Source organism: Athene noctua, chromosome 14, assembly GCF_965140245.1.
Source record: "Athene noctua chromosome 14, bAthNoc1.hap1.1, whole genome shotgun sequence".
Taxonomy (NCBI): domain Eukaryota; kingdom Metazoa; phylum Chordata; class Aves; order Strigiformes; family Strigidae; genus Athene; species Athene noctua.
In genome coordinates this window covers 9,879,506-9,904,715 of record NC_134050.1, presented here as the reverse complement: position 1 = coordinate 9,904,715, position 25,210 = coordinate 9,879,506, and the positions used below count along the sequence as shown (strand labels likewise).

The window sequence follows — 25,210 nt, the reverse complement described above, 5'->3', positions numbered from 1 at the left end:
TTGGTTTGGTTTGGTGACGTTTGTATAACTGACTGTAAAAAGGGGGTAAACCAAACTTAAATTGCAATGGTAACACTGATTTTAATTTTTAAAAGCCTCTGTTCTACATAAATCTTGCTTGCAAATTCCAGCCCTGTTGGAGTAAACACCATGCCTCTTAATTTTATAGACATTCTCTTTCCACCTACTGCAGTTCTACATCAGTGATACACTGTCACTCGGTGTCCTTCCCTACTGTTGAGAGGAAAAAAAAGAAAGGGGGGGGGCATTTGGATACATGGTATTCCCAAGGAAACAGGACTGCAGAAAGCAGAGCACACAGAAAAATAACAAATCTTTAGGAAACATTATCTGGTACAAAATTACAAAATCCCAAGAAATGTTAGGAACCTTGCTTTCTCAATAAAACTAAGATTTAAGCTCCACTGTTTAATAAAACCACAGCTGTATGAAAGTTTTCTATACAAAATCCCAAGTTGCACAACTCGGAAGCTGCTACAGGAAAACTATTTATCACTCTGTCTTGGTTTAAATTCTGGTTAAGTCTTCAGAAACACTAAACGTCAGCTAAAATTTTCACTAAATTCTAAAACTGACAGCAAAACTATTCCTAATAACCTAGAATCTGTAACATTAACCTTTCAATACCAAAGTTGAGCCAAGCTATTTGCATAGATATATTTATTCTTAGCTTTTAATACTGCCAAAAAAAAGGTTTGAATTTAAACATTTGAACAATGAAGTATTTAAAACCAGGTAACATTGTAGATTGAAAAATGTGTTTAATACCACTGGATGTATTTTGGGATAAAATATTTACGTTTTAAAATATAGCAAAAATATGATTAAACTATTGAATTAATAATCATAAAGGCTGTAGAACAGTCCTTTTTGAGCAGGTGAACCCAGGTAAACCCAGTTACTGAGACAAAACCACCAATGCAACAGAAGTGTAGCAAGACAATTCCTCAAGGTATAGGTATGAAGTATTTGCTTGAAAGGGAAGGACATAAAACATTTAAATAGATTTATTTTTCAAGTGTTTACATAACCATGGACCAACTTGTTTTAAACGTTGAGTTAAAGAACTGCAAAGACATATATACAGGTATGTTTAAGGCCATCAGAAAATTTAAATCTGACAATTAACTAAAACATAACTCTGAAGACTTATTTTATACGTTAGATGCATTACTAAAATTTATTCTGAAATTGAATAGCTTCAAAAAAGGAAATACATTTTCATTTAATAAAAGTCTAATGGATAATTACTAAAATTTGACTTGATACCAAAATTTCAGGTGTACTCTTGATCCACTACTGGGTATTTGAGCACATTTTATAGAAAGGAGAAATTGGCCACCGTAGTTGGAACTGAGCTAGTTACACCCATCTGAATATTTTATGAACATTAAAAGTTGGGGGGGGGGGGGGGGGGGGCACGCAGGGGAACAAGAACATAGCTTTTTTAATTGATGGATTAATAATTGCAGCAAGAGCTAACAGATAAATTTTAGTTCAGAACAAAATGCCAAGTTAAACTGAAGTTTTCCTAATACAGTTCTCTTAAGCACCACTCAAACTGGCTTTAGGATGTGGATTTTTGAAAAACAGATTTCTTTCCCTCCATTAAGGCTTGATGTAGAGAGTCACAAATAATTTTAATTGCATTATATTAAAAAAAAAAAAAAAAACTAAGACAGGGGTTAATAGAATAGCACCTCTTCCCTTAGATAAACCATTTAGAAAATCAGTTTCTCATCAGGGACTCTTTGCCATACCACACTGAAAATTCAACAACACCCAGTTTCTGAAACCCTGTGGGAAGAGAAGCAGAAATCCAAGATCCTGCTTCTAAGTTTTTGTAGAAATGTATGAGGGTCGGGGGCTTACTTCCATATGGGGAAGAGACATTAAGTTTCTCTAACGATCTGCTAGAGCGTAGATATTTTCTTTCCCTTTGATGTTAGGCGATTTGCATACAACCTCAAACCCTAAGCAGCCAGGTGCAGTGGTTCTCAAAAACATGGAACCTTTCCTCTTGGAAAATTTACTGGCTGGGATGAAAAACATTTCAACCTAACAGCAAACAGCATTTGCAAACCGAGAAGTCTGAAGGACCTTCCCCATCTCTCTCCCTCTGGAAAACCGAGTTGGCCAAAGAGAAACATTCTAGTTTAAGCAATTAGCCACCTTCATGACTATCAGGTACACTAACCTGGTGTTAACTAAGGGAATTTTCCCAAAGTTCACATCAAAGCTCTTTCTGCTAAGTACTGCTGCTGACTATAAAACAGCCAGAATTACTAATGAGACCAACCAAGCACTCAAGAACAAGGAAATTTTAACAAATTTTGCCAGAGTAATCCAGAATTAGAAGGAAACTATGTGGTTTTGCAGCATTTGAGTTTCCAGTAAAGTTCCAGACAATCAGAACTTTATTTTAAGCACAGATTTAAGTAAATTATCTTCTAAATTCAAAAGGCAACTTTCATGGTTCAGGACTGTTCCCTCGCTCGCTCTTCAAATGAGGAACTGATTTTTAGGCCAATCAGTGGTGAAGAACATCACCCCACTCATAGAACTTTGTTGGTGCCAGCTCAGGCAATTAAAAACCTTTCTGTAAAAACAAGCGCATAGATTTGGAAGACTAAAATATAGTCTACTGCATACAGTTGCAAACCTCAGCTCTGGCTATAAATTTGTATCAAGTATCTGCATACTTTGAGTACATGTTAATCAAGAATAGTTTTGCATGAGCAAGAGGGATGACCTTTATTTTTCAAGATGTGACTGGCAGCCTTATTAATGGGGCTGGTTAATGAGCAGTGTTCTTGTCCCTTTGTATCCACAGAAGACTTGGGATGGAAGAAAATACAGCACAAGTTTGTCTATTCATCCCAAACACTTCTATCATAGATGTGCATTCATAATGAATGGTTCTTGCAAAGAAGGGGCAAGGAAAGTCATCTACTCAGCTTAGACAATGCCAGAACATCAAAAAAAGAATAGGAAGATCAAGATTTTTCTTAACAATTGGTTTTGAATCTTACTCTGCTGGACCACAAAAGTTTTGCCCTATTTGCCTCATATGAAGTTTAACCATTTTTTCAGTATCATCACCTTTTCAGTATTTGTCTAGAGTTAAAGCCTTTTCAGTAACTTCTCTCTCTCCAAAGTAGTGACTCAAATGCCATCTGGGGGAAAGAAGGAAGCTTGATCCATTCTCCAAAGACACAGATGAAAGTAATCAAAGAATCTGCCTGTCTAACAAATAAGGTCAGCAGGACATTTTGAGAAGACACATTTTTAAGGTCACAAAATTCTCTGAGAGTTGTAAAGTCCCAGCAGAATATATTAACTGGCTATTAACAAGAAGTCAACGTAACTTTTCCAACTACTACTCTGAACGGTGTTATGCTTTAGAGATTTGCCATACACAAGAGACATAACTTGGAAAGAAATCGGGGTTTAAGTGAAGTCTAGAACTCCCTCCACAGCAAAATCCTGAAGTTGTATTGGTGAACTGTTCTTAAAAAGACAGCTCATATACAGGGAGAACACAGAATTAAAATGCAGACCAAAACTGACCTTTGGTATGAGAAAATAGCTCATGATATCCAAGTATTTAAGTTGTAGGATGTCTAGGAAGGATCCAGGTTTCCCAGACACAGTAACATTAGGTAGAAATATATAGAAACACTAGTGATTTATAAATTATTTACTCAAGAATCCTTGTATTACACCCAAGAGGAAATAAGACACTGAAGCCAAAGTTTGTTCTCAAACACACACCACTATATGTTATCACAGCCTAGCAATATTAGATAATGAAGCCCCTGCAAAATAAAAGTCTTATCTCCTCACAGTAGCTGTATATGCAAGAAGGCAGTCATAACTAGGCTGTTATGCTCCCCAAAGACTGATTCACAGAAGAATCAAGTCAAACCATCAAAGAGTGCAACTGATGTGTCTACATAAAGGCTCAGAAGCAGCACTTTGTTACTCGCTAACGCTTCCCAACCATAGGCATCAGGCCCGAGGTATCCTGCGGCAGCACCTAACTAGAATAAACACAGCTCATCCCCAGCATCCAGGAAGGGCTCTGCAAAAGAACCAGCCCTGAACTGCCACTGTTTGGCTTCAATGTTATCACTCTGTAGAATGGTCTTTGTTCAAAAGATGAGCTTTTCCAAAAGAAATGGATCTAGGAGTGCTTGTGATCTGATGTAACTCCGATCTAGAGCGAAGTTACAGAGTGAAGATACTTCAGCTCCCCTGAACAGGCCAGAGAACCTGTTAGTGGATCTGTGTGCCATACTGTGACTCAAGCCAATTTTTCCAGTATAGTGTTTATTAGACACATGTATTGAGATTAAAGGAGTCAGTGCAAATTCCCAGACTCAACACATCTTATGTATTTGTTTTACAGTTGTTATTATTCTAACAGATCTCCCTCTATCAGCATAGAGCAGAGCAGCTACTCTAAAGACCATTTTCATACATGAAAAGGCTTACAAAATTGTATCTCAATTAAGAGGCCGCTCAACTACCCAGTGTTTTTAATAAGTTTAAATTGAAAATAAAACCAAAACCTTAAGTGGAATGTTCTGATCCATTCAGCGGTCTTTAATTCAGAATGCTGCAAATTTACTGTCAAACTACAAATAGCTATTTAAGAAGCATTTGGTGTGCAATGGAAAAAGAGCTTGTGTTCTACCAACCATTTAAAAAGCCAATGCACAAAAAATATTTTTTAAAAAATTCACTGTTTTCCTACATCAGTTCAACATTAGAAGGTTCATCTTTTTATTTTTTCCAGTTAAAAAACAGTTGGGACTATTATCTCAGTAATAGCTTCCTGAAAAAAAAAAAAAAAAAACAAAAACAGAACAGCAACTTCTCACCGGACTGCAGTTTATATTGTTATACTGGTACGGAATGTTTCTAGGCTTTGACTACAACTGCTGCTTCTAGCCATCAGCATCGTTTCAAGATGTCTGGTGTGTAATATTGTCTTCACAAGCTTATCACTTTTCTCAGTAAAAACATTTCTCGTTTGTGCTCTTCACACACAACATGAAAAAGTGATAGTACCACCTATATCTGTGGAGTTTCAGATTATTTCACAACAGAGTCAAAATATCTGACTAAGTTCTGAAAGTTCAGTTCTGATACAAAGTAGAAATGACCCTCTGAGTTAAAACAACCTTCAGTTTTGTATATAACAGTTAAACAACATGTAGCTGTTCCTTAATTTCACCTTTCCACAGGTAGGAATTATTTGATAAGCAATACTTAACATATATAGCACTTTTCTTCTTGCACGTGCTACAGAATGCAACAGAACTACCAACACCTCTATGGAGGCAGCTATCAACATATTCTCCCCACTGCAGAGAGAGTGCATGTGCGCGAAAGGTAGGCACAAGTGATTTCCCGAAGATTATACCACAAGTACGCAGTAAAACTTGAATAAGACTTGGTATTTTCCAGCTCCTAGTCTTATACCATTTCTTTTATACATCGCTGCCTTGATGTAAAGGTAAGTCCATAAAAAGAAAAGTTTCCCAGAAGTCACAGCTATCAGAATAAAATCAGAAAACACAAGAGGAGGGTTTACATCTATTCAGAAAAAAGGGAATCTATCAGGGAAAAAAAAAACACAACCAAAACCTCGTGAAATGTCACCCCATCACATTAAATTTGTTTCAGTCGTTGAAAACCAGTGTTCCAGGATACAATTTTTATAAACATGTTTTATTTGTCTTGCTTATACCATTAGAACTGTAACTGCTGGCTGTCATTTCCCTTAAAAGGGGAAATCAATTCAAACACATACTGGTGCTTTTCAAAAGATAGCAATTAAAAGGGCAGCAGCAGCGGGCATTTGAGATTTCTTAAAACCTTCAAGGCTGCAGGAAAGACAAAAGGACATGTGACCAAAAGTGTTATGATTATCCATTAGAGATTTCCATCAGTACCGGCATCAGTTATTTAGGTGATAAAAATACAGCAAGGTCAAGTATTAGTGACAGACAATGTGCAAGTCATAAGGAATGATAGAGAATACCAATCCTTACAAAAGTCATTGCTATCAAAGAAACTTAAAAGTGTTTCAAAGAGATATCTAAATACTTCACATCAAATATACAGTGGCCATCCAGATCATCTCTCACATTTGCTGCAAAATTTTGTTCAAGTGCCAAATCAAAGCTTTTTTTTTTTCCTTCAAAATAAAAAAATTACACAGTTACATTAGCAGTTATGCAAGCAATCTTAAATCCTTAGCCACAGTAAACGGGGCCCTGGTGATAAGGAGTGCTGCAGCTAAGGGTGCTGCTTCTTTGTCAAAAACTGGCTGTAAGCCTATTTGTCTATTTAGGGAAATCTGCATCACTAACATCTTTAACTGTTCAGTGCTTCAATTTAGTAAGAAAAGGCTGAAATGCAGTTGCACTACCAAGCCACACTTCACCTTTTCCATCCTTTCATGGAAACATTAAGTTTTATCAACTGCCACCACAGTAAATCATTACGAATTTGCAGATTTTATCCAAATTTGTTACATCACTTTTAAATGTCAGAAGTGAGTCTTTGCTTTTTCCTGCCACTTCAGTTAACCATGGAGATTGGATCACCCTGGAAATTGCCTTTTTTGCTTTACTCTTAGCAAGGGTGAGGAATCTGAATCTCATGTGCAAGGCTCAAGATGATGCTTAGGACAGAACATGCAGAGTAAACGTTGTTTCGTTCCTTTCAATATCCAGGTAATATAAAGCTGGCAACTGTAGTCCTGTCATTATGGTAATGAAAATAGTCCCTTTACAACAAACTTCCTGTAAGGGAGAACAAATAGATAATAACTCTTCTGGTAACATGTATAGTACACTGGCCAGTGTGTTTTTGGCGTTTATCGTAATCCTGTGAATTTGTTTAATTCACTTGCTGAGCATTCATTTGAGGCATCCCTCTGTTTGGTCTTGGAGGCCCTCCACGACCTAGAAAACATATAAAAAGGTTCTTGAATTAAGCATGAAGTCAGGTTATTAAAAAAAACGCCTAAAAGTTCTGGTCTAAACTGGGTAAGAATTCCCAGGTGTGCATCTAGACTATCTATAGTTCTAAAAGTGCCTTCAAATCAGAACAGTATGTAATATGTCTTTACTCTTTTCAGCTTTATCCCAATACTTTTTTCCCCACAAAGTTGTAATCCAAGTAAAACATTTTGCAGTAATGTAAGGCAATAATTGGTTACTGTATTTTAAGTAATAGTACTGTGAGCTAACTAACCATGTTTTAACTTCCATCTGCTTCCTTCCTTAAGGAAGCGACTGCCTGTAGCTCGCGCTCTCGGTATGTAATTGTAGGTCACCTGGGGAATCCCCCTCACACTTGTCTGCACAACCCTGACAATGAACTTCAAAACTTTTATTCATTATAGTGTGCTTCCTAAAACATGCTCCCAGCTTTACCACAGCCTAATAGTACCTAATAGTACACTGAACTTCAGGTCACAGTTCCACACTATAGGGCTTCCAGTACCAAGACAGTCAAGGACAGAACTCTTCCAAACTGAATTACCACACAGAACTGTGGTTCCACAGACAGCCTCAAGCTGTCCGCACGGACAAGATGCTCGGTGATAACACAAGATTCTCATGGAAACGTCTGTATTGAGACAGAAGACAGTCTCATCACCAAAATCTACTGAAAATCTACTGGAAATTCTGTTGAACGCAACATTTACAAGTTCGACTTCTATGTGGGGTTGTTTTCTCAGATAACACATGGCAAATACTCTTATGAAGCTGCAGGACAAAACACCTCCATAATCTAAAAGCAACAATTCTATAGGATCAAGGAACAGATGAGCATGGAGGGAAGTTCTGTATCCTTAGATCAAAAGAGACCTCCACAACAGAGGCAGCAGAACATCTTTTAGTGCAACAGTTAACATACAATTTTGAAAGCTGACAGCTCAAGCCTTATGTCTGCTTTATGAGCAAGTCTTACTTGCCAACTACTAATGCACCTAGTAAGCAGATCTTAAGTCATGATAGACCTCACCAAAACCAAAAAATCACTTTCCTAAGGCTTTCGTTAACAAAAAGGAACTAAACAGTGCTGCTACATTTCAAGTGTCAAAAGCAATTGTTGCTTTAACTTCTTTTCAAAGAATTCCTCATTCAATGGCCAACTAAACTTCTACCACAAGTTCAAGGGATCACAGTGTAATAATTCATGTCAGACGGGACCTCAAGAGGTCCGCTAAGTCCAACCCCCATTCAAAAGCAGGGTCAACTATGAAGTCAGAGGAAAGAAAGCTTATTCTTCAACTACGACCTGCTGAATAAGGAGTGAGGTCACTTTTAAAATCCAAAACTCCAAAGGTTGGATCAAAAATTTCCATTCAGCTGAGATCAATTATTCACTGCTCAGGAATTACCTCTAGGAGCTCCCCGAGGTCCACTTTGTCCAGAGCCACGTTTGAAGTTCTGTTGATATCCATCCTGAAGCAAAGAAATGAAAAAAGTTATAACATAAAACCTGGGCATTTTGTTATGTTTCCAGAAGTTATGAATTGCCAATAAAATAATGAGCTTTTAAAATAACATGCACTGACAAAACACCTCTGACTTCAATACAATATTTTATTCATTTAAATTAATCATCAGAAAATAAAGTCTTACTCCTACTAGTACCTAGCAGGTATAATAAAACACACAAAGACAAATTCTCTCTCCAGTTACAGGATATGTTGTTCAATATGAACAAGAAATATTAGATGTCTTTACTGTTCAAATTTTTCAAACCACACAGGGGTCAAACAGATGAATTTGCTTCAGGACCACAGTCAATAAAAAAAGCAAGATTCTAACAGCAGGATCAAAATCTGTCATCTCATTTGCTTGTAAATACTTGTTTGTGGACATACAGAGTTAGACATTTTCCAGCCTGTACAAGCTTTGAGCAAACTGGACACACTTCCTTCAGAACAACAAAATTCTACTCAAATTTCAAGAGTAACAGATCAGCAGAAGATTTGCATTCCCAAACAAGTTGGAAAAATTAATTTTGAAGGATTTAAATCCTTCAAGTTTCTTTCTCAAAGAGCTGTGAAACCAATTTTATTAGAAAGTTCATTATAATTCACTCAACCTTGCTCTAATTACTAGGCTAACTCCTTTAGAGATCAGCCAAACATGATTCCCAATTATAACCAGCCATTTGATATTCTGCTCACCCCAAATTTTTGTTTTTATTAGCAATAAAGTCAGTCCTCAGAAAAGTTTTCACTAATGGATTTAAATGCTTTTGTTGACAGCTACTTTCTTCTACTTCTAGACTGTCACAACATAACGGTAGCTTACCCGCTGGTAGTTTGAATAATCCCGAGGAGCATTAAATTGGGGCTGCGTGTAACCACTGTTTGGAGTGTTGGAAAAGGAAGGACGGTAGCCATCATATCCTCCTAAGGAACAGGGCACAAGTCTTTCACTCGGAAATGATAACCTATTATTTTATGCTACCATACAAAGAAAAGCAGTAACAGCACTTTACTTAAATCTGAGGGAAAAAACCCTTTAGGAAGTACTGTTTACATGCAAGTCAAGGAGATGTTTGCAGCATCAGTGCTAATACTATTACAAGAAACAAGAATGAAGACCTAGTAAGAATTGGGAGGAAATAGCAATTCAATGCATTTCTTTAATCTGAGATTTGATTTATGTAACATTCAATCCAGATCTAAACATAATACTGGGATCTAAATTAACAGCTGCAACCTGCAAGGCCACAACAGCCAACTCAAGCAAGAAGCTGCTTCTAAGCCAAGACTCTTCTGAGTGCTGGGAACCATGTCCAAGGATGGCTCCAGTCCCAAGGGTCTAAAACTCCTGGAATCCAGATCAATTTTAAGCAGACAGACAGCGACCACTGCATTCCCTACTACAGTCAGTTGTGGTTTTATTATACAGGTTTTTCCTCTTACTCTCCAACCCCACGAGGAAGAGAACATGGCAAAAGCAGACAGTACTGTGGGCATTATAGTCTAATCCCAGAACACCTGCCAAGGAAACTGTCTCCCCATTCCAACGTACACATCTTTGTAACATTGACAGCCACATATGATTATCCCCAGGAATCATGACAATTCTCTTATCCAGAACTATAGTATGATTCCTCCACTCCTGTTAATTCCCTCAGAGTAATGTCTTCTGGACTTTTTTGTTCTCGTATTTCTATATTATCCAGACTATCCTCAATATGATGAAACACAGAACTATAAACAATACTGCTTCTACCATAACTGAAATAAAAAACATTTTTGAAGTATCAGTTGGCACCTAAATTGCTCACTCAATGGCTGTGAAATTTTGTCAGATATTTCCAGTTTTGCTTATACTTGCAGTCGATGCCTAATCAAACTTTTAAGCCTTCAGCACAGAACAAGTGCTTCCTTGTTCATATCCTAGTAGGAAGCCTAAACGAACAGCTAAAATTTCAGCTGCTTCAGTTAGCTAAAGCAAACAAAATTTTTAGTACAAGTTTAAGTATCTTAGAAATACCACTACAGTATAAAAACTAGAGTAGGTCAGTTTCAACACTCGGTATCTTGACAGTGTGTTTCCAGAAAGAAGTCAAATGAGAGAGTTTAATAAATCTGTTTACCTCTAAATCCATTTGCCGGTCCCCTGTAACCGTTCATTAAGCCACGGGCCCCACGTGACCCACCACGAGACACTCCTCGACTGTTATAATAAGGCTGACTGTTACGTGGAAATCCAGTATTCTGTTGGGGAGGTTGCTGGTGGTTACCCGCCACTTGATGAGTCTGGTCTGGGGAACCATGGTAAGTACCAACCACTGTATTAGAATTGGAGAGGGGGGAAAAAAAGAAGTATAAAAGTCAGTGTGTGTTTATATATGTTCCCACTATCTTCAAACTCAACATTCAGAGCTCTGAAATACCACTGAATGTATAAATAAATGCTCATCATTCAAAGAAAAATAATCTGCAGAATTAAGTACAAAGTTTACTAGTCAAATATCCCACAATATTAAAACTACCTAGAAATGGTAGAGAGTTAATTTAAGTCAGCATCAAGAAGTCTCTAGCATAAGCTCAGCAACCAGTATTTCTAATAGAGGTACAATCTTCCTGTGCTACTTCGAACCCTTTAAAAATCAGCAACACATACTCTAGGAAAAAAAAAAAAATCAATTAGTTAACCCACTTCCGTAACTTCCTCCCCTCTGAACTGGCAGAGAGCCACTAAGAAATACCTGCCTTCACCAACCAAACTCTGTTAGGTGTAGCTGTGCAAACTAAACTGAGATTGATGGGAACATTTTAACAGAGCTGATGTTTTGACTGTACAGACCACGAGATTCTTTCTGCAAGATGTGTAAATCAGAAAGCAAGAGTGAGATGGATAGCTTGAAACTATCTGCACCTTTGCAGTAAGACTACATCTTTGAAGTATGGTATGCCACAACATCTTCACAGGAATGAAGTGGATTACAAAAGCAATCCAAGGGTTACAGATTCAGTAAGTGTAATTCTATAGAATTCTGTATGTAAGAGCAAAACAGCTGTAGAAGTTAGCCTGATACCAAATGCTGAAGCAAGACCTCAAAGAAAATTTAAGTGCTAAGTCCCTCTCATATGCAGGAAATCACCCAGCCCAGAGCACAACTTTGTCTACTTCACTCAGCCAGAGCACTATGGAACTTTTGCAGAGATCCTCCCTTCTCCCCAGCTTCCCATCAATTCTGGTGGAACACATGAAGTGGTCATCCTATTGCGTGTTTAATGTGTGCAGGTTCTGTTATAAGGCCACTGCATTTTCTGGGTATCAACAGTTGCATTTACTGTTACAGTAAGTTAAGCATTTAACACTGCACAGCCCACCAGCGCTCCCCAAACTGTCTCTCTGCCTTGCGCTGCATATGGCTCAAAAAACACAGATGAATAATGAAAACTTGGTTCTTCCTCTTCTCATCCACCCACCCCAGTATCCCACTAACAAGGAAGACAAGTTTCAAGATCATAATCAGTTAAAGAGAAAAAGGTTCAGGTTCTTTTTCCTACTCCACCTCCAGTAGTTGTTAGCACTTCACCCTTGTCATCTCTGTCCCACGTCCTTCACTCAAAATCCCTCTCTGCACCTGCAAATTTTATCTCAGTGGAAAGTGAGGAGAGTGCTGGGAGACAAACGGCTTTATACACAGACTATTTTACTGTTTGTCTGGTTTTCTGAAGTTGCTAACTTGGAAGGCATTTTGCTTGCTGTATTCAAACCATGTCTAACTGATTTTAGCGAAAGGTTCTAGACCTTTATGAACCTTACATCATCTGTGAGCAGTGCAATACTTGTTCTCAATTCTAGCTTACTATTTCCGTTTTAAAATGTCATCTCAAATAGTACAACTTTTTTTTTAAAGCAAATTTAAGGATTATTCAACCTTTAACATCAGCAGAGCAAGTACTCCACTATACTGCATTCATCTTTAGAATAATCCCTAATCCTGTTCATGTTTTATTAAAACCCATATAAAATTGAACCAAGCAGCAAAATTCTTTTAATAGTTTAAGAAATATATACTGAATTTTACCCCCTTTTATATTCAAACTGTGACAGAACAACAAAACTCAGTATTGTTAGGGGAAAGCCTTGCAAGACTAAAAACATCTGAAAATGCTTTGCTACACTACCTAGGACTTGACAGCCTGATCATCTCCTCTACAGAGGCCATTTGTGGTTTTAGTTTTTGCTAAACTAAGTTTACCTGTCTGGAGTTGTTCTTGCTGAAGATCTGATTGTTCTACTTGGTGAGGCTGATTGGAGAAACTCTGGTTGTAACTGGCCTGGTATTGATTTTGCTGCTTAAGGGTTTCTGGCTCATTAACAGGAGGAACAGGCGCATTCATGTTGAATACCTGTAATGTCAGAAAAATAGCTCTCTGGTCCAATTCATTTCTTACAATTCTTAATTACATCATGTAAAGAAGCATGCAAGTCTGAGAAGTGTCAATAGCCAAAGACTATTTTATGTAATTACAGGACTGATTTGACTCCAGTGTTTGTTTAACAACAAAAAGAAAGACTACCAAAATAAAGGAATTCAGTATTAGTTTACTACTTACTGTTTGCATGGATTGGAATGGAGCTGCATTAACATTGATTCCGCTGCTATGCAAAGGCTTGCTAGATCCAGCCTGGAACACCTGTGGCTGGGATGCAGTGGGAAGTGATGATGATGATGGGGTCTGGTCTGCATTCAGGGACATTGAAGCCTAATAATTAAAACAAACCATATTTTAGCAACTCCTGAATAATACCAAAAATTCAATTTAAAAACTTCACTTAAAAGTGACAATGCCTCAGGTTCACTGCAATGAGTATTTTCTACTTCAGCTGAACAGCCTCATGGAACAGAGTAATAGGAGAAGAAAAATCTAGCAGTCTTCTCACTTGTTAACTTGAAACACAACTAGAAATAACTAGATTGGGAAATTAACACGTTTCTGGGCTAACTGCTAGCCAATGTTAAAAAAAAAATCACTTTTCCTATGCTCATACGCTGCCACTGGTATGTTACTTCTAACTACACAATCTTGTAAATTAAGTCTTACTATGAAGGACTTAACTGGTCATAGACAGGCTCAAAATTCTGAAATTAAATGGAGCCAAAGTGGCCCTATCAATAGGTAACTGAAAATCACAAAACTTAATTTACAAAGAAACACAGACTAACATTTGATCACAGTTGCAAGCAGACTCCTTCCCACCCCTGTGAACTTTGACTTGCCTGAATCTGGTCAATAGATTCTTTCTGTGGCCGTTGCTCTGTTGTGTGAGAAGGCTGATACATGGGTTGGGAGGCTGTATATCCCTCACTTGTAGAAGAAACCAAGGGAACCTAACAAAATAAACCCCAAAGCCCCCAGGTCAGCTAAAGCTCACACACAGTTTTATAAAAAGTATCACAGAACTCTGGAATGAATGGTATTCTCTAGTAGAAGTATGTATATTCCATCAAGTCTGTACAATCATTAAAAATTAAGTATTTGTTAAGAAGTAGAGGTTTAACCACCTCATCTTGACATCCATTCTAACATGCCACACCACCCACCCCCTGCCAGATTGTATTCTGTTGGTGTTTCTCAATCAGCTGGACATGTATTTGCTTTTACTGAAGAACACTTTTCTCCTCATAGTCTTATGCAACCCCAACTGCTGTAACAAAAAAGCTGAGGAAAGATGGACAGAGAGAGAAATACACTGAAGTTTAAATGACAGAACTCCAAGCTCATACAGAAATAGAGAAGTGCTGGTTTCCAATGGGACCAAATTTGCTCATTTTACAGCCTCTGCTCCCCTACAGAGAGAACAGTGAAAACTCGAGCCAGCAAAGCAGAGGACTTCGCACTTAAGGCTACCGGGGACTTAAAGATGAAACTGATAACAACTGATGGGTGTGTTCACATGACCTTGCTGAACATTCAAAAGGAAAGAGGTAAGTTTAGCTACTGCTTGCAAGACTCCCAAGAGAATCATTGGCACTGGTTGAGGTAATGAAATTTAAAAAATTAAAAAAAAAAAAAAAAAAAAAATTTCCATCGGAGTACACAGATGTCATTTAACAGTAAAATAAAAGCTAGTGCAGTGAGAATTTGGCCAAAAAAATTTTCTACATCTACAAAACAACAAAACTGCTGAGAGTACTAGCACGTCAGCAGGTACATACAGAGGAAACTCAAGAAAAACCACCCCACATTCCTGTTTCTATACAAACGAGTGATTTAAAACTTGCAGATCTAATCTAGACAAGATAAAGCAAGCGATTTATACTACCACTACTCGAGATACACAATCTATCCAGATTTCTTTTAGTTTTCAAATACCTACAGGGATCAGATTCATTACTTGAGATGAGGAGAGTCCTCTGAGATGCCACACACGCTTAATACAGTATCAGAAAGTTCTTTAATCACTAGACTATTCAGTAAGAAACTGACACATCTTAATGCAAAGGTGATGAGGTATAAATGATTGGAGAAGCAAGTTTAAGAGATCCTACTTAAACAGGAATTTGGGGGAATTTCAACTGAAAACAGCATTCAAACTCATTCTGACTGCTCTACAACCCCCACATTAAAACACCATCCAAGCAAGTAACTGGGACTAGTTCTTAACAAGTGAAAAAACCACAAACTATATAGTTAGTCCATTAAATCTATCTGTAGTCTGATGCCCACGTGAACAGATACAGACTACCCTTTAACCAAGTTACTTTGGTTTGGGCATTTCTGTTGCAAATACGCAAATAAAGGACAACTTCCTTCTATTGAAATTAAAAATATTCCTACACACAACTTAACATGAAAGAACACTTCTAGGTAAAGATTGTCATCTTGAACAGAATGCACTGAGAAACCTCAAGCTAAACTGCTATTATTAGAGTAGAACTACACAGAGCAGCATTCTAAACAAAGTCCTTCCTTTCAATCATGAAAAAAACCACTTAAAATTCACCACCACATAGAATGCAGATTTTAAGCGATGGCAGCCTAACACACAGGCACATGGAAGTCAATTTGTGAAATGAAAATCACATCCACTGATGCGAGCTCCACAGATTAAAAAAAACTGCTGAGAAGTCCACCCCAGGGCATTAGAAGGAGCCGTGCAAACTGCAACTGCTTCTGTGACTGTGCCCTTCAGTTTGAGGGGCCTCTAATTAGAACTGCAGTTTCCTCAAACTTGTACTTCAACCCTAAACCTGACAGTTTTCCAAACAGGAGAATAATGCTTGGTAAGACTCCAGTTACAGAAAATATGCAATGTCTGCATAGCATACAAACTGTATATAGTAATGCTTGTAAGTGACAACGCTAAAGAGATAATGGGGATAACCCATTTCCTAAAATCAGAACTTCAGCTTTTTCTTTGAGTTTCTCACACAGTTAGGAATTAAATCCTGTTATAACATCAGTCAAGCCGAAAATCAATTTAAAATCCAAAACACAATTTGCTAAACATTTTACCTGCGTAGCTTCTGGTTGCACAGGAACTTGACTAGGCTGGGCAAGTCTTGACTCAGCATGAACTGAAGTAAAACAATTTCACTTATTATACAGTACAACCAAACTTTTTACAGAACAGCATTACCATCTTATTTAATTCAGTTATTTGAGGGATGATCATCTTTATGATGGCATGTATACATTATTTTGAGTACAGCATGGCAAAGCTATACTCAAAACACCGATTACCACTTCCATGCTAAGTACATTTTTTCCAGTCATCCAAATTAATTCAATTTCCAAAAGACTAAAAAAACCTGTTTTGCCCATTTAAAAAAAGTTTAAAAAAAGTTCCACATTTCCAAGCAAAACCCAGAAGCAATTGAGAACTGCAAGTCTACAAATAATATACTTCAAAAATACAATCACATTGAGAAAAACACACTTTAACAGTACTGTATTATTACTTGTGATGACCCTTTCACTACGTAGCAGTAACTGAAGCATTTCTAGTAGATGACTGGCAGGCTTCCCCAATATTTACATTTAGGATTTACCATTACAAACCTGGAGGGCAAACCATTTGTGGCATGTCCAAATTCTGTGCTGGATTCATGGGCTGTGCAGATACAATGGCAGGATCAAGTGTTTGGTTCTCAAACTCCAGCATAGAGTCCTGAGAAAAAAAAAAAATTAAATAACTGTATTTTTTAAATATTAAGATTCAGAATACAGAAATGACTAAGTCACAATGAAGGAAGCTTAGTCCACAGTTAACACAATTAAATGTATGGTAAAACCAGCAAATCAGTTAAGATAATAAAAATGCCAAAATTTGTCACAATAAAAATTCAGTCCTTGTGAAAAGAACATAACTGGGAGGGAGATTTTAACAGCCAGACAGAATAGGCAGCAAACTATTCTTTATTCTTCATCCTAAATTAGCACTTTGTAGGAAGAAACAAAAAAGGGAATGTAAGAAGTGGATCTCTCATTTGTTACCAAGACAACTACTCTTTGTAAAGGAGGTGGAGAGGCTTTTTCTGATGTATTCCCTTATCTCCCAATGCCTTTCTAGTTGTTCTAACTTTAGAGGTTAAAAGAGAGCCTTCCAAAAGCAACGCAATAAGTATTCCCTTCACATGTGGTGGAAGTTTTTCATAACAAAATTTAGAACTAGCTTACAGAAGGGGTATTTTACAGCTGGTCTCACTTAAGCAGAATAGACTATGGCACCCAGTGATGCACAACTTTCTGCCTTCTCTGTAGATTTAATACAAACAAGGACTGAAAAGCTAAATAACTTTCTAACTGTATTTTGACAGCAATACATGCTTGCAGGCTTTGGACAAGATCCTGCCATGCAGCGCTACACAGTTTGAAAGACCACTGTAGCTTTGAAATAAATTACAGCAGACTCTTTCAATCGTGACTAACAGCCAGAAAGTGCTGTTTTGTTTCTTTGGTTCTAACTTCACAGTAGGGTGGGTTTATCATACCTGCATGAAGTTATATGGGCCCTGCATCTGCGCCATAAGGTCCTGTACTCGCTGTCTTCTAACAAGAGGATCTGCTTGAGCCACAGTAGTGAGCGTGTGGGGTTCAGGAACAGGAGGAGATGTAGCTTGTGTCTGTTGCTGCAGCGAATTTACAACCTAACAAGAAACAAGCAACGAACTGAAATTTCAGCTTAAGGTAACACTGCACAAAAGCGACTCAGCAGTTCTTGAAATGTATGGTTATTGCCTAATTCATTTTGGACATAATTACTATAGCGTTCTTGAAGAAAAATACTACATCCTCCTACAGTCATGCCAATACTGGTGGCCAGCTCTGATCTGAGCACTTCACAGGATTAGAAAGTTCAGATTGTGCTCTATTTTCTTTCCATCTACTCTAGTCCCCATTAAGAACAGTCCAAACAAAAAATTTGTTAAATTATGGGGATTTTCATAGAGCAGGATTTGAGACAGGATTTATCACCATTTTAAAGAAAGTCAGGAAAGAATAAGTTTCAGAAACATGCACAGATGGAGAACAACTATTTTCTCGTACCTTTTTGGTAAACCTAAGCAGAGTCAGAATTTTCGGGTATGAAGACTTCAAAAATTTGAAATTTTCATAGCCATGTCTAGACCCAGTTTACAGCTGCTATCCTAGCTAGCTGATCTACGATCTCAAGAGAACAGCAGGCAGCACTGTGTGACAGAAAGACTGCAAGACAGCACCGTCGAGAAGCCCAGAAGCAGAAGCACAACTCATAGTGGTCAAGAAAGCTCAGATTTACTAGACATATTCCAATACGGTGCACATAAACAGCAACTTGCTTTCAAATACCACCTTATCAAAGACAGCAAAGCAACCAGGAAAGCTGAACATGAGCATCTAAGAACACCCATCATCAAAGAGCTTGAGAACAGAGCTACAAGGACAGCTGAGCTGCACAAAGTAGCACTTTCATGTGCCTAATCAGCTTTGCTCTTCAGGCAGCTCCTCTAACACTGAAGTGCCATTTTCAATTTGCATTCATGTCAACAACTGTCCTTTAAAAATAAGATCATTGTCAATAACTTGTCTATTGCCTCTCTATTCCCATGTGCTCTTAATTATTAATTATGTTCCAGATAAACAGGTAGCCTTATTGCACACAATATAAATTAGAATACATGCAACTCAAAGATCAAAATATTTATGTCAAATATCTGGTTTCTTGTTAGAACTGTGGGGGACAGATTTTTGTACAGCAGTCATGACAAGTGACATCACAGTCCTATTTTAGATCAGTTTTATAATGACAGGTCTGAACTTTAAACCTGAACTCCTGTCCACCCTCAAAGCCTGTAATTTTAAAAAAAAAAATTCTCAAAGAAACCTACAGCATCTTCCAGTATGCTTACTCCTTGCTCAGATTCACAAACATTTTTTGAATGTGGCATTCTGCATATGCAGTTGCCTCACAAACTCAAATGACTCTTTTCTTGATCAAGTCCCTAGCCATCTATAATAACAAATTAAAAAAAAAAATCTGTAAACAAAAACAACCACAACCAACATTACTCTTCAAGATTTCCTTCCGATCCAAACATCCACTATTAGCCACCCAAAGAGAAGGAATTTGACAATTCCCATGGAAGTATACCCTAAGGCTGTCCACAAGCCCAACTGCTCTGCTCTACTGCACAGTCCCCAAACTTCAAATTATGGACTGTTTCCAAATTAAGAATTAAGCCCTGTGAGTAATGTTTAGAGCACACATGTAGACCTCTTGCTCATTACAGAGTTTCAAAATGGAAGAAAAAAAAAGGCAGGCCAGCTGACTAGGCGAAACCTAAGAGGTAAAACCAGCAGGTAATCATCTCCCACATAATTATTACCAAAAATGTTCTCCATTATTTGAGTACTATCACTCAACTTCTGAAGTCCAAGTCATTCATAATTCATTGTCTTCAAGAAAACATGAGCTGATGGAATAGTAAGGAACACAGAACAGGGACAAAACTATCAAATGTTTTTCTTTTTCAGAAATAATACAGTACTAACTTCAGATGGTGATTAGTATTTTACAGTATCTTATATAAAGCTCTTCTTTTAATGTCAAAAGGAACTATTAAGGGCCTATTCCTTCTGTCTTCTTATCACCACCTGGTACTCTGACTTACTATAATCAGAGTAGGATGAAACTATTAAAAAAATTCATGTTTTGCATATTAAATTGCCAATGGACGGGAGGTAGTTCTAAAGTTAACAGTTTTCTAACCATCTGCTGCATGAAAAAGGTACAGAGACTACTCAAATAAAAGGATCATTATTCAAAAAGCAAATTACTACCCGACCATACATCTCGAGGGCCCAGCAGCAAAGTGAAACCTTCCTTTTGGGAAAAAAATTCTTTCTGCAGAATAGTATTTGACTCATCACTCTGCATGCTCACCTTCTGACACCCTGCCCCTTGACCTTCCCAGTAGGCAGAGCTGCTCAGACACAACCAGAGAAGAATGACAGGGTAGAGAAGGCCAGGGGGCAAAGGAGCAGTTGAGAAGGAGGGGTAAAACCGTAAGTTTAACGAGACCACAGACCAACCAGAATGAACCTATATTCTGGCAGTCACAAAACAGTTTCTAATTCTACACAAAATACACACACATCCATCCAATCAAAGTTCCATAATCTAAGACACAGAGAACTTTGTATACAAGCAGATTTGGATACTTATAACAAAGGAAGCATTTAAAAGAAAAAATATAATGAAGCAAAACAGTAACAAAAAAACAACCCCAAAACAACAACAGAAAACCCCACAGACAAACCCACCACTATTACCAATAAAGGACATCTTCACCAAAATGAAATCATTATATAATCCAAATGAAAATACACATTGAAAAATCAGAGGCAAATTCTTTAGTTCAAAACCTATGGAAGGCCCATACAGAAATGTCATTGTGAGACACCATCACTTAGGCTATAAACATACCATAGCACAGAAATCTTGAATGTATCACATCTACTGGAGGGCTACTGAAAAAAGAAATGAGTTTGTGATAGCCTTCGATAGCCCTCCCTTCCTCTTCCTAAACATAAATGATCTCTTTCAGAATATATCAGCTTCCAAAACTAACAGCTATCATTCACAGCTCTTACTACACTACTGCTACAACTACCTTGAGCTTAAGAGCACAAAGGCTCTATACAATGTCTATCATCATCTTCCCTAAGGACAATTCAGTTACTGGCACCAAAAATCCCATTTCTCTTGGGAACGCAAGAACAGCAAGAGTCGACAGTTATTCTCAACTTCCCCTTTTTGTGTTAAGTCTGAAAAGATAAGGTTTTTTAGTTATAAAGAAGCAGTCTTTAACTCTTGTTTTTTTCTAAATTGCTCATTTGTACATAGTCCAAGAACTGGGACAGAAAGGACAACTGAAGTACATATTCTTTGTGTTGTATTGTTCTCTGAAAACAAAGCTGATATAATCCAGATTTAGCTGACTAGTAAAGACATTGGAAAATTAGAAGGTTTTGAAATCAGTCTGAGAAAACTACAAACTGAATTTTTTTACAAACTGGTAACAGTTAGTGCACATTATTGTTATTCCCATGAGGAAGTGTCTGAGATTTCAAATGTGCAATACACAGCTGTATAGTTTAAAAGCAGAGGGAATTGCAACAGGCTTAGGTCATAGGGCATTTCCTATACTCTCATGTCCTCATCCACACTATGTATATTAGGAACTATAGAGAACTGAACATCTGAGCTACTGTGGACACTTGGTAGAAAGAGATGTTATTTGGGTCTAATTCAAGATAGATTGAAGCAAATGAAAGTGTTAACTTTAAAATACTGTGTCTTATAAGAATAGCCCAATCGAGCGTATCTTTAATGTGTGTTTCTGAAGAGTTTGTTTTTTAAAGAGATTTCTTAAATCACATTCAATACCAGAGATATTTTAGGGTGTGTTAATCAAGGGAATGGAATACTATGACAAGATACTACCAAAATCATTCACATACATGGCAAAGTTGTCTAGTTAGTTCTAGAAGCCTCACGCTCATCTTAAGTATTATTAAACTTCTTAGTGGTCCTTCAACACCACAGGATATGAATCTCAGCCAGGCTGAACGTGAAATCTGGCACATTAGATACTCAGATCAAAACGGCTCTGTCTTCTTCACCACTTGAAGAGATGATGAACATTTACTCCACTCCTACACTGCAGAGTCTGAAGACACCAAGGTATAAAGTCTAAAAACCTGCCTATCTTTAATCTCCTGCTGCAGAAGGCTGAAGTGAATAAATAATTAAGTCTCCAGCATCTCAAAGATGCTGCTTGTATTTGTTCCTAACAGTGGGGTACAACCCAAGTTCCAGCGTACCAAATATTTGAATGACTATGTGACTTGTCATTTCCAGTACCTCAAGAACACACATTCTAGTACCATAAAATGATGGACTTGTACATGTAGTTAAGTCTAAAGTATAAATTACTAAACCGGGAATGGATCCCAATAGCAATGGACCACAAACATCACAAGTGAACAATCACTCAACTGCAAAGTAGTAACAAGTTAAATACTTGAAGAACTATAGTTCTTGAAAGCAGAGATGTACATACAAGCATACTTTAGTATCAAATTATGTGCATATGCAATCTGGAGTAGATATTAGCCGAGATATTAATTTTCGGCTCCCTCTCCATGGAACTGCTCAATGAAATGCACAACTATGCCATGCTGTCAGCAGCTGTGTAGATAAAGGTAAGTTCCACATTTGCAGCAAAGTTCTCTTAAAAAACAAGTCCTCAAAAAAGCTTTTATGTCTTTTTAAGCCTAAGACTTTTAAGTCCCATTTTCCCAAGCAAGCCACTACTGAACAAAAGCAAGTTCTCCGCAACTTAGATAGACTGCATAGTTTTTGTTTTAGGTATTCCTGAACTAAATATGTAATTGAAGGATGAGTAGCAAGTCCAAGCCTAGTTAAATGTATTTTATATATATATTGGGGGAAAAGGGGTAAATACTAAAACCTATCATGAATTGTGCATCAGCGGAAACAGGGATTGCAATTTTACCTGCAGTACACAAGATCTTACCTCAACCGTTTCAACTGTCCACTCATCTACCTGTTCCTTCTCACTACTGCTGAACTGAGTCTCTGCCATGAATTGTCTGTTTACATACTAAAATAAAAATAAGAAAGTGTATGAAAGTAAAAGTAAGTGGCATTAAAGCTATACAAAATGACAATCTTTCCAGTGAGTAATACCTCAGTTGATTCAACTTCAGTTGGTTCAGTAAACTCTTCCGCTGGATCGGGTTCTGTAAGGAAAAGATACCATTTATGTGGAAAAAAACCCCCATGTTACAGACCCAGAAAATACAGAGTTAAATGAAAAAATCTCCCCCGATAAAAGTGGAATTTTGAAGACCTCTTATGCATTTTTGCAGTAGTCATTTATCAAAAACATTATAGTATTCTGGACTATTTATTAGCACAGAGGAAGTACAGCTAGGTAGAATAATTAATGGACACATTTTCTCCTGAGTGACATTAATACCTAGTATTAGAAGCTTGCTACACATTAAGGAAGGAGTTGCCTTGTCACAAATCTTCAAGCTGATGGAATTTTGATTAGATCTGAAATTAGAGCCTCAATATTGCCGATTTTTACAGGTAAGTATCTGCTGGGTTCAGAAACAAACCTAACGTTACATGGTAGATAAAGAAACTTGAGTCTCAGAAGGAAGAAAACAAAAACGCCAGGACATTAACAGAGAATTAACAATAACAAAGATTTTCAGAGTTTTAAATGAAAAAGAAAAAAAAAAAATCACATTAAATTCTTGCTATGAAGAGTTATGCTCAGCTATCCCAAACTATAATTTTATTCACAACATATTCAAGAGGGAAAAAAAGGTCATGAATTTTTTTCTTAAAAGTTTGGTACCATATTCTTGAGTTTCATAAGTATGTAAGCATACTCTTTGCTTCAAAAACTCTTCCCTTTCAAGAAAGGATTAAACTGGTGGGAACCACTGAAAAATGAGAAAGCCTCAGGTAACAAGAACTTTAATCTTTCATCATTTTAATAGTACAGATGAATAAAATTCTGTTTATAGATCATGAGTTCTGCAGGAAAACAAAATAGGAAAAAGACGTTTGCAATAATTTTCATTTGCATAAACCTGCTTGTAAGTAATTTCATTGTTAGTCTGGGTTCTTATTTCAGCAAGTGACATACTGGAGAGACAAATACTGAAATACGTGTTCAAAACCAAGTACTATTAAGTGACTTTGTTCCTTCATTCAGCTGACGCTCCACAGTTAGAACTGTAAGCCTTTCCTTGCACATGACAGAAGATATTTATGATGTGATCATTAGAAGGGATTACAGGCCCTCCAAAAAAGCAGCTGGTAAGAGCCAGCCTTATGGAACTCTTCTGGAACACAGCTCTGCTCTTCTTTCCTCATGGCTCAGAGGAGAGCTGGATGAATGGCTGCCTGCCCCTATATATGTTGCCTGGCCAGATGGATACCTGATTATCAAGAAATGACCTTTCTATTCAAAACACTACTACACCCTAAGAATTCAGAGACGGGTGTTTTTCGCACTTACAACTGCATTTGCAATTTAATCATTCTGGTATATCCAAAGAGACAAGACAGCACAACACAAACAAATATGCTAGTCACAAGGCATCTTCATGTTCTTACCAGCTTCTGCTACAGTGTCTTCTACTGCAGGTGCAGGTGCTGCCTCTTCTTCCTCACATAATCCGTTCTGATGGTTGTGGGTGCTGTCAAAGTAACTAGTTTGAAGAATACGTTCGACAATCTCCTTCAGCGCTTTATCTAGGAAAATTAAGAAGTTAAAAGATTAACAGTAACTCAATCCTAATCATCGTTTCCTTCCTTCCCAAGAATCCCACTACCCTTTCGCTGGAAAGATGTTGCTGTCCCAAGCTAGTCCATGGACACTACTGTTACAGAATTTCTTCTGCCTTACTACATTGTATTAAATAAATCAATAAACAATCCACTTCTCACAAAAATCTAAAGGATTAGGAGAATCTTAAGAGTATATAGTACTCTTCAGAAGATTTGTGAAATACTTCAAGTTGAGGTAAAGTTTATGAATTTAATTATCATACTTTTATTTCCATCACTTCAAAAGTATCTGCTTAGTTTTCAGTTTGGAAAGTTCTTGAAATTCACTGAAGTTTCAACTGTAATTGATTTATCTGTAATTTCCCATTAAAAAAATCTTACTGTAAGTCCATTTCTTACAAAACAACTGTCAGTACAAACAAATTTACACAGGTACCACCTTCAAGTTCTTCCCCTGAAGCAAAGTGGCTCAGAACAGCCTTGCAAGCAAAACCAAGCACAAGCCTGCACTCAGTGCCTCAGACGAATCCTGTGACGTCTCAACGCAAAACAAATCGGTCACGTTGGCAAGGCAACATTACTGACTGTCTAGGCCAACAAAAATCAAAGTAGACTCAAATCAGAAGATTCACAGCACACATCTGGCAAGTGATAATCACTGTATGAATCAATGCCTACACAGAGGAGAGCACAGAAATACATTAACTTTCATCCCTATTATAAAACAAAATAAACCAGCAATGGCTGCCAATGTCATCACTAAAATCTCATCCTGAGATCCAGACACA

General features: G+C 37.4%; 1 protein-coding gene across 2 annotated transcripts in view; it reads right to left on the bottom strand.

Annotated features, from left to right (window-relative positions):
* Positions 1–1,001: 1,001 nt before the first annotated feature.
* The window catches only part of CAPRIN1 (cell cycle associated protein 1), a 39,970-nt gene continuing 15,761 nt past the window's right edge, over positions 1,002–25,210 (bottom strand). Inside the window, exons 7-19 of one of the 2 annotated variants that reach the window (XM_074918718.1) lie at positions 24,249–24,386; positions 22,800–22,852; positions 22,627–22,713; positions 17,536–17,691; positions 16,604–16,712; positions 16,058–16,119; positions 13,819–13,929; positions 13,154–13,303; positions 12,796–12,946; positions 10,675–10,869; positions 9,375–9,475; positions 8,450–8,513; positions 1,002–7,001 (exon numbers count right to left, since the gene is read on the bottom strand). In XM_074918718.1, the coding sequence (XP_074774819.1) occupies positions 6,937–7,001; positions 8,450–8,513; positions 9,375–9,475; positions 10,675–10,869; positions 12,796–12,946; positions 13,154–13,303; positions 13,819–13,929; positions 16,058–16,119; positions 16,604–16,712; positions 17,536–17,691; positions 22,627–22,713; positions 22,800–22,852; positions 24,249–24,386 (1,442 nt within the window). In that variant the 3' untranslated portion in view covers positions 1,002–6,936. The remainder of the gene's footprint in view (positions 7,002–8,449; positions 8,514–9,374; positions 9,476–10,674; positions 10,870–12,795; positions 12,947–13,153; positions 13,304–13,818; positions 13,930–16,057; positions 16,120–16,603; positions 16,713–17,535; positions 17,692–22,626; positions 22,714–22,799; positions 22,853–24,248; positions 24,387–25,210) is intronic. The other variant, XM_074918719.1, reaches the window with a different exon arrangement.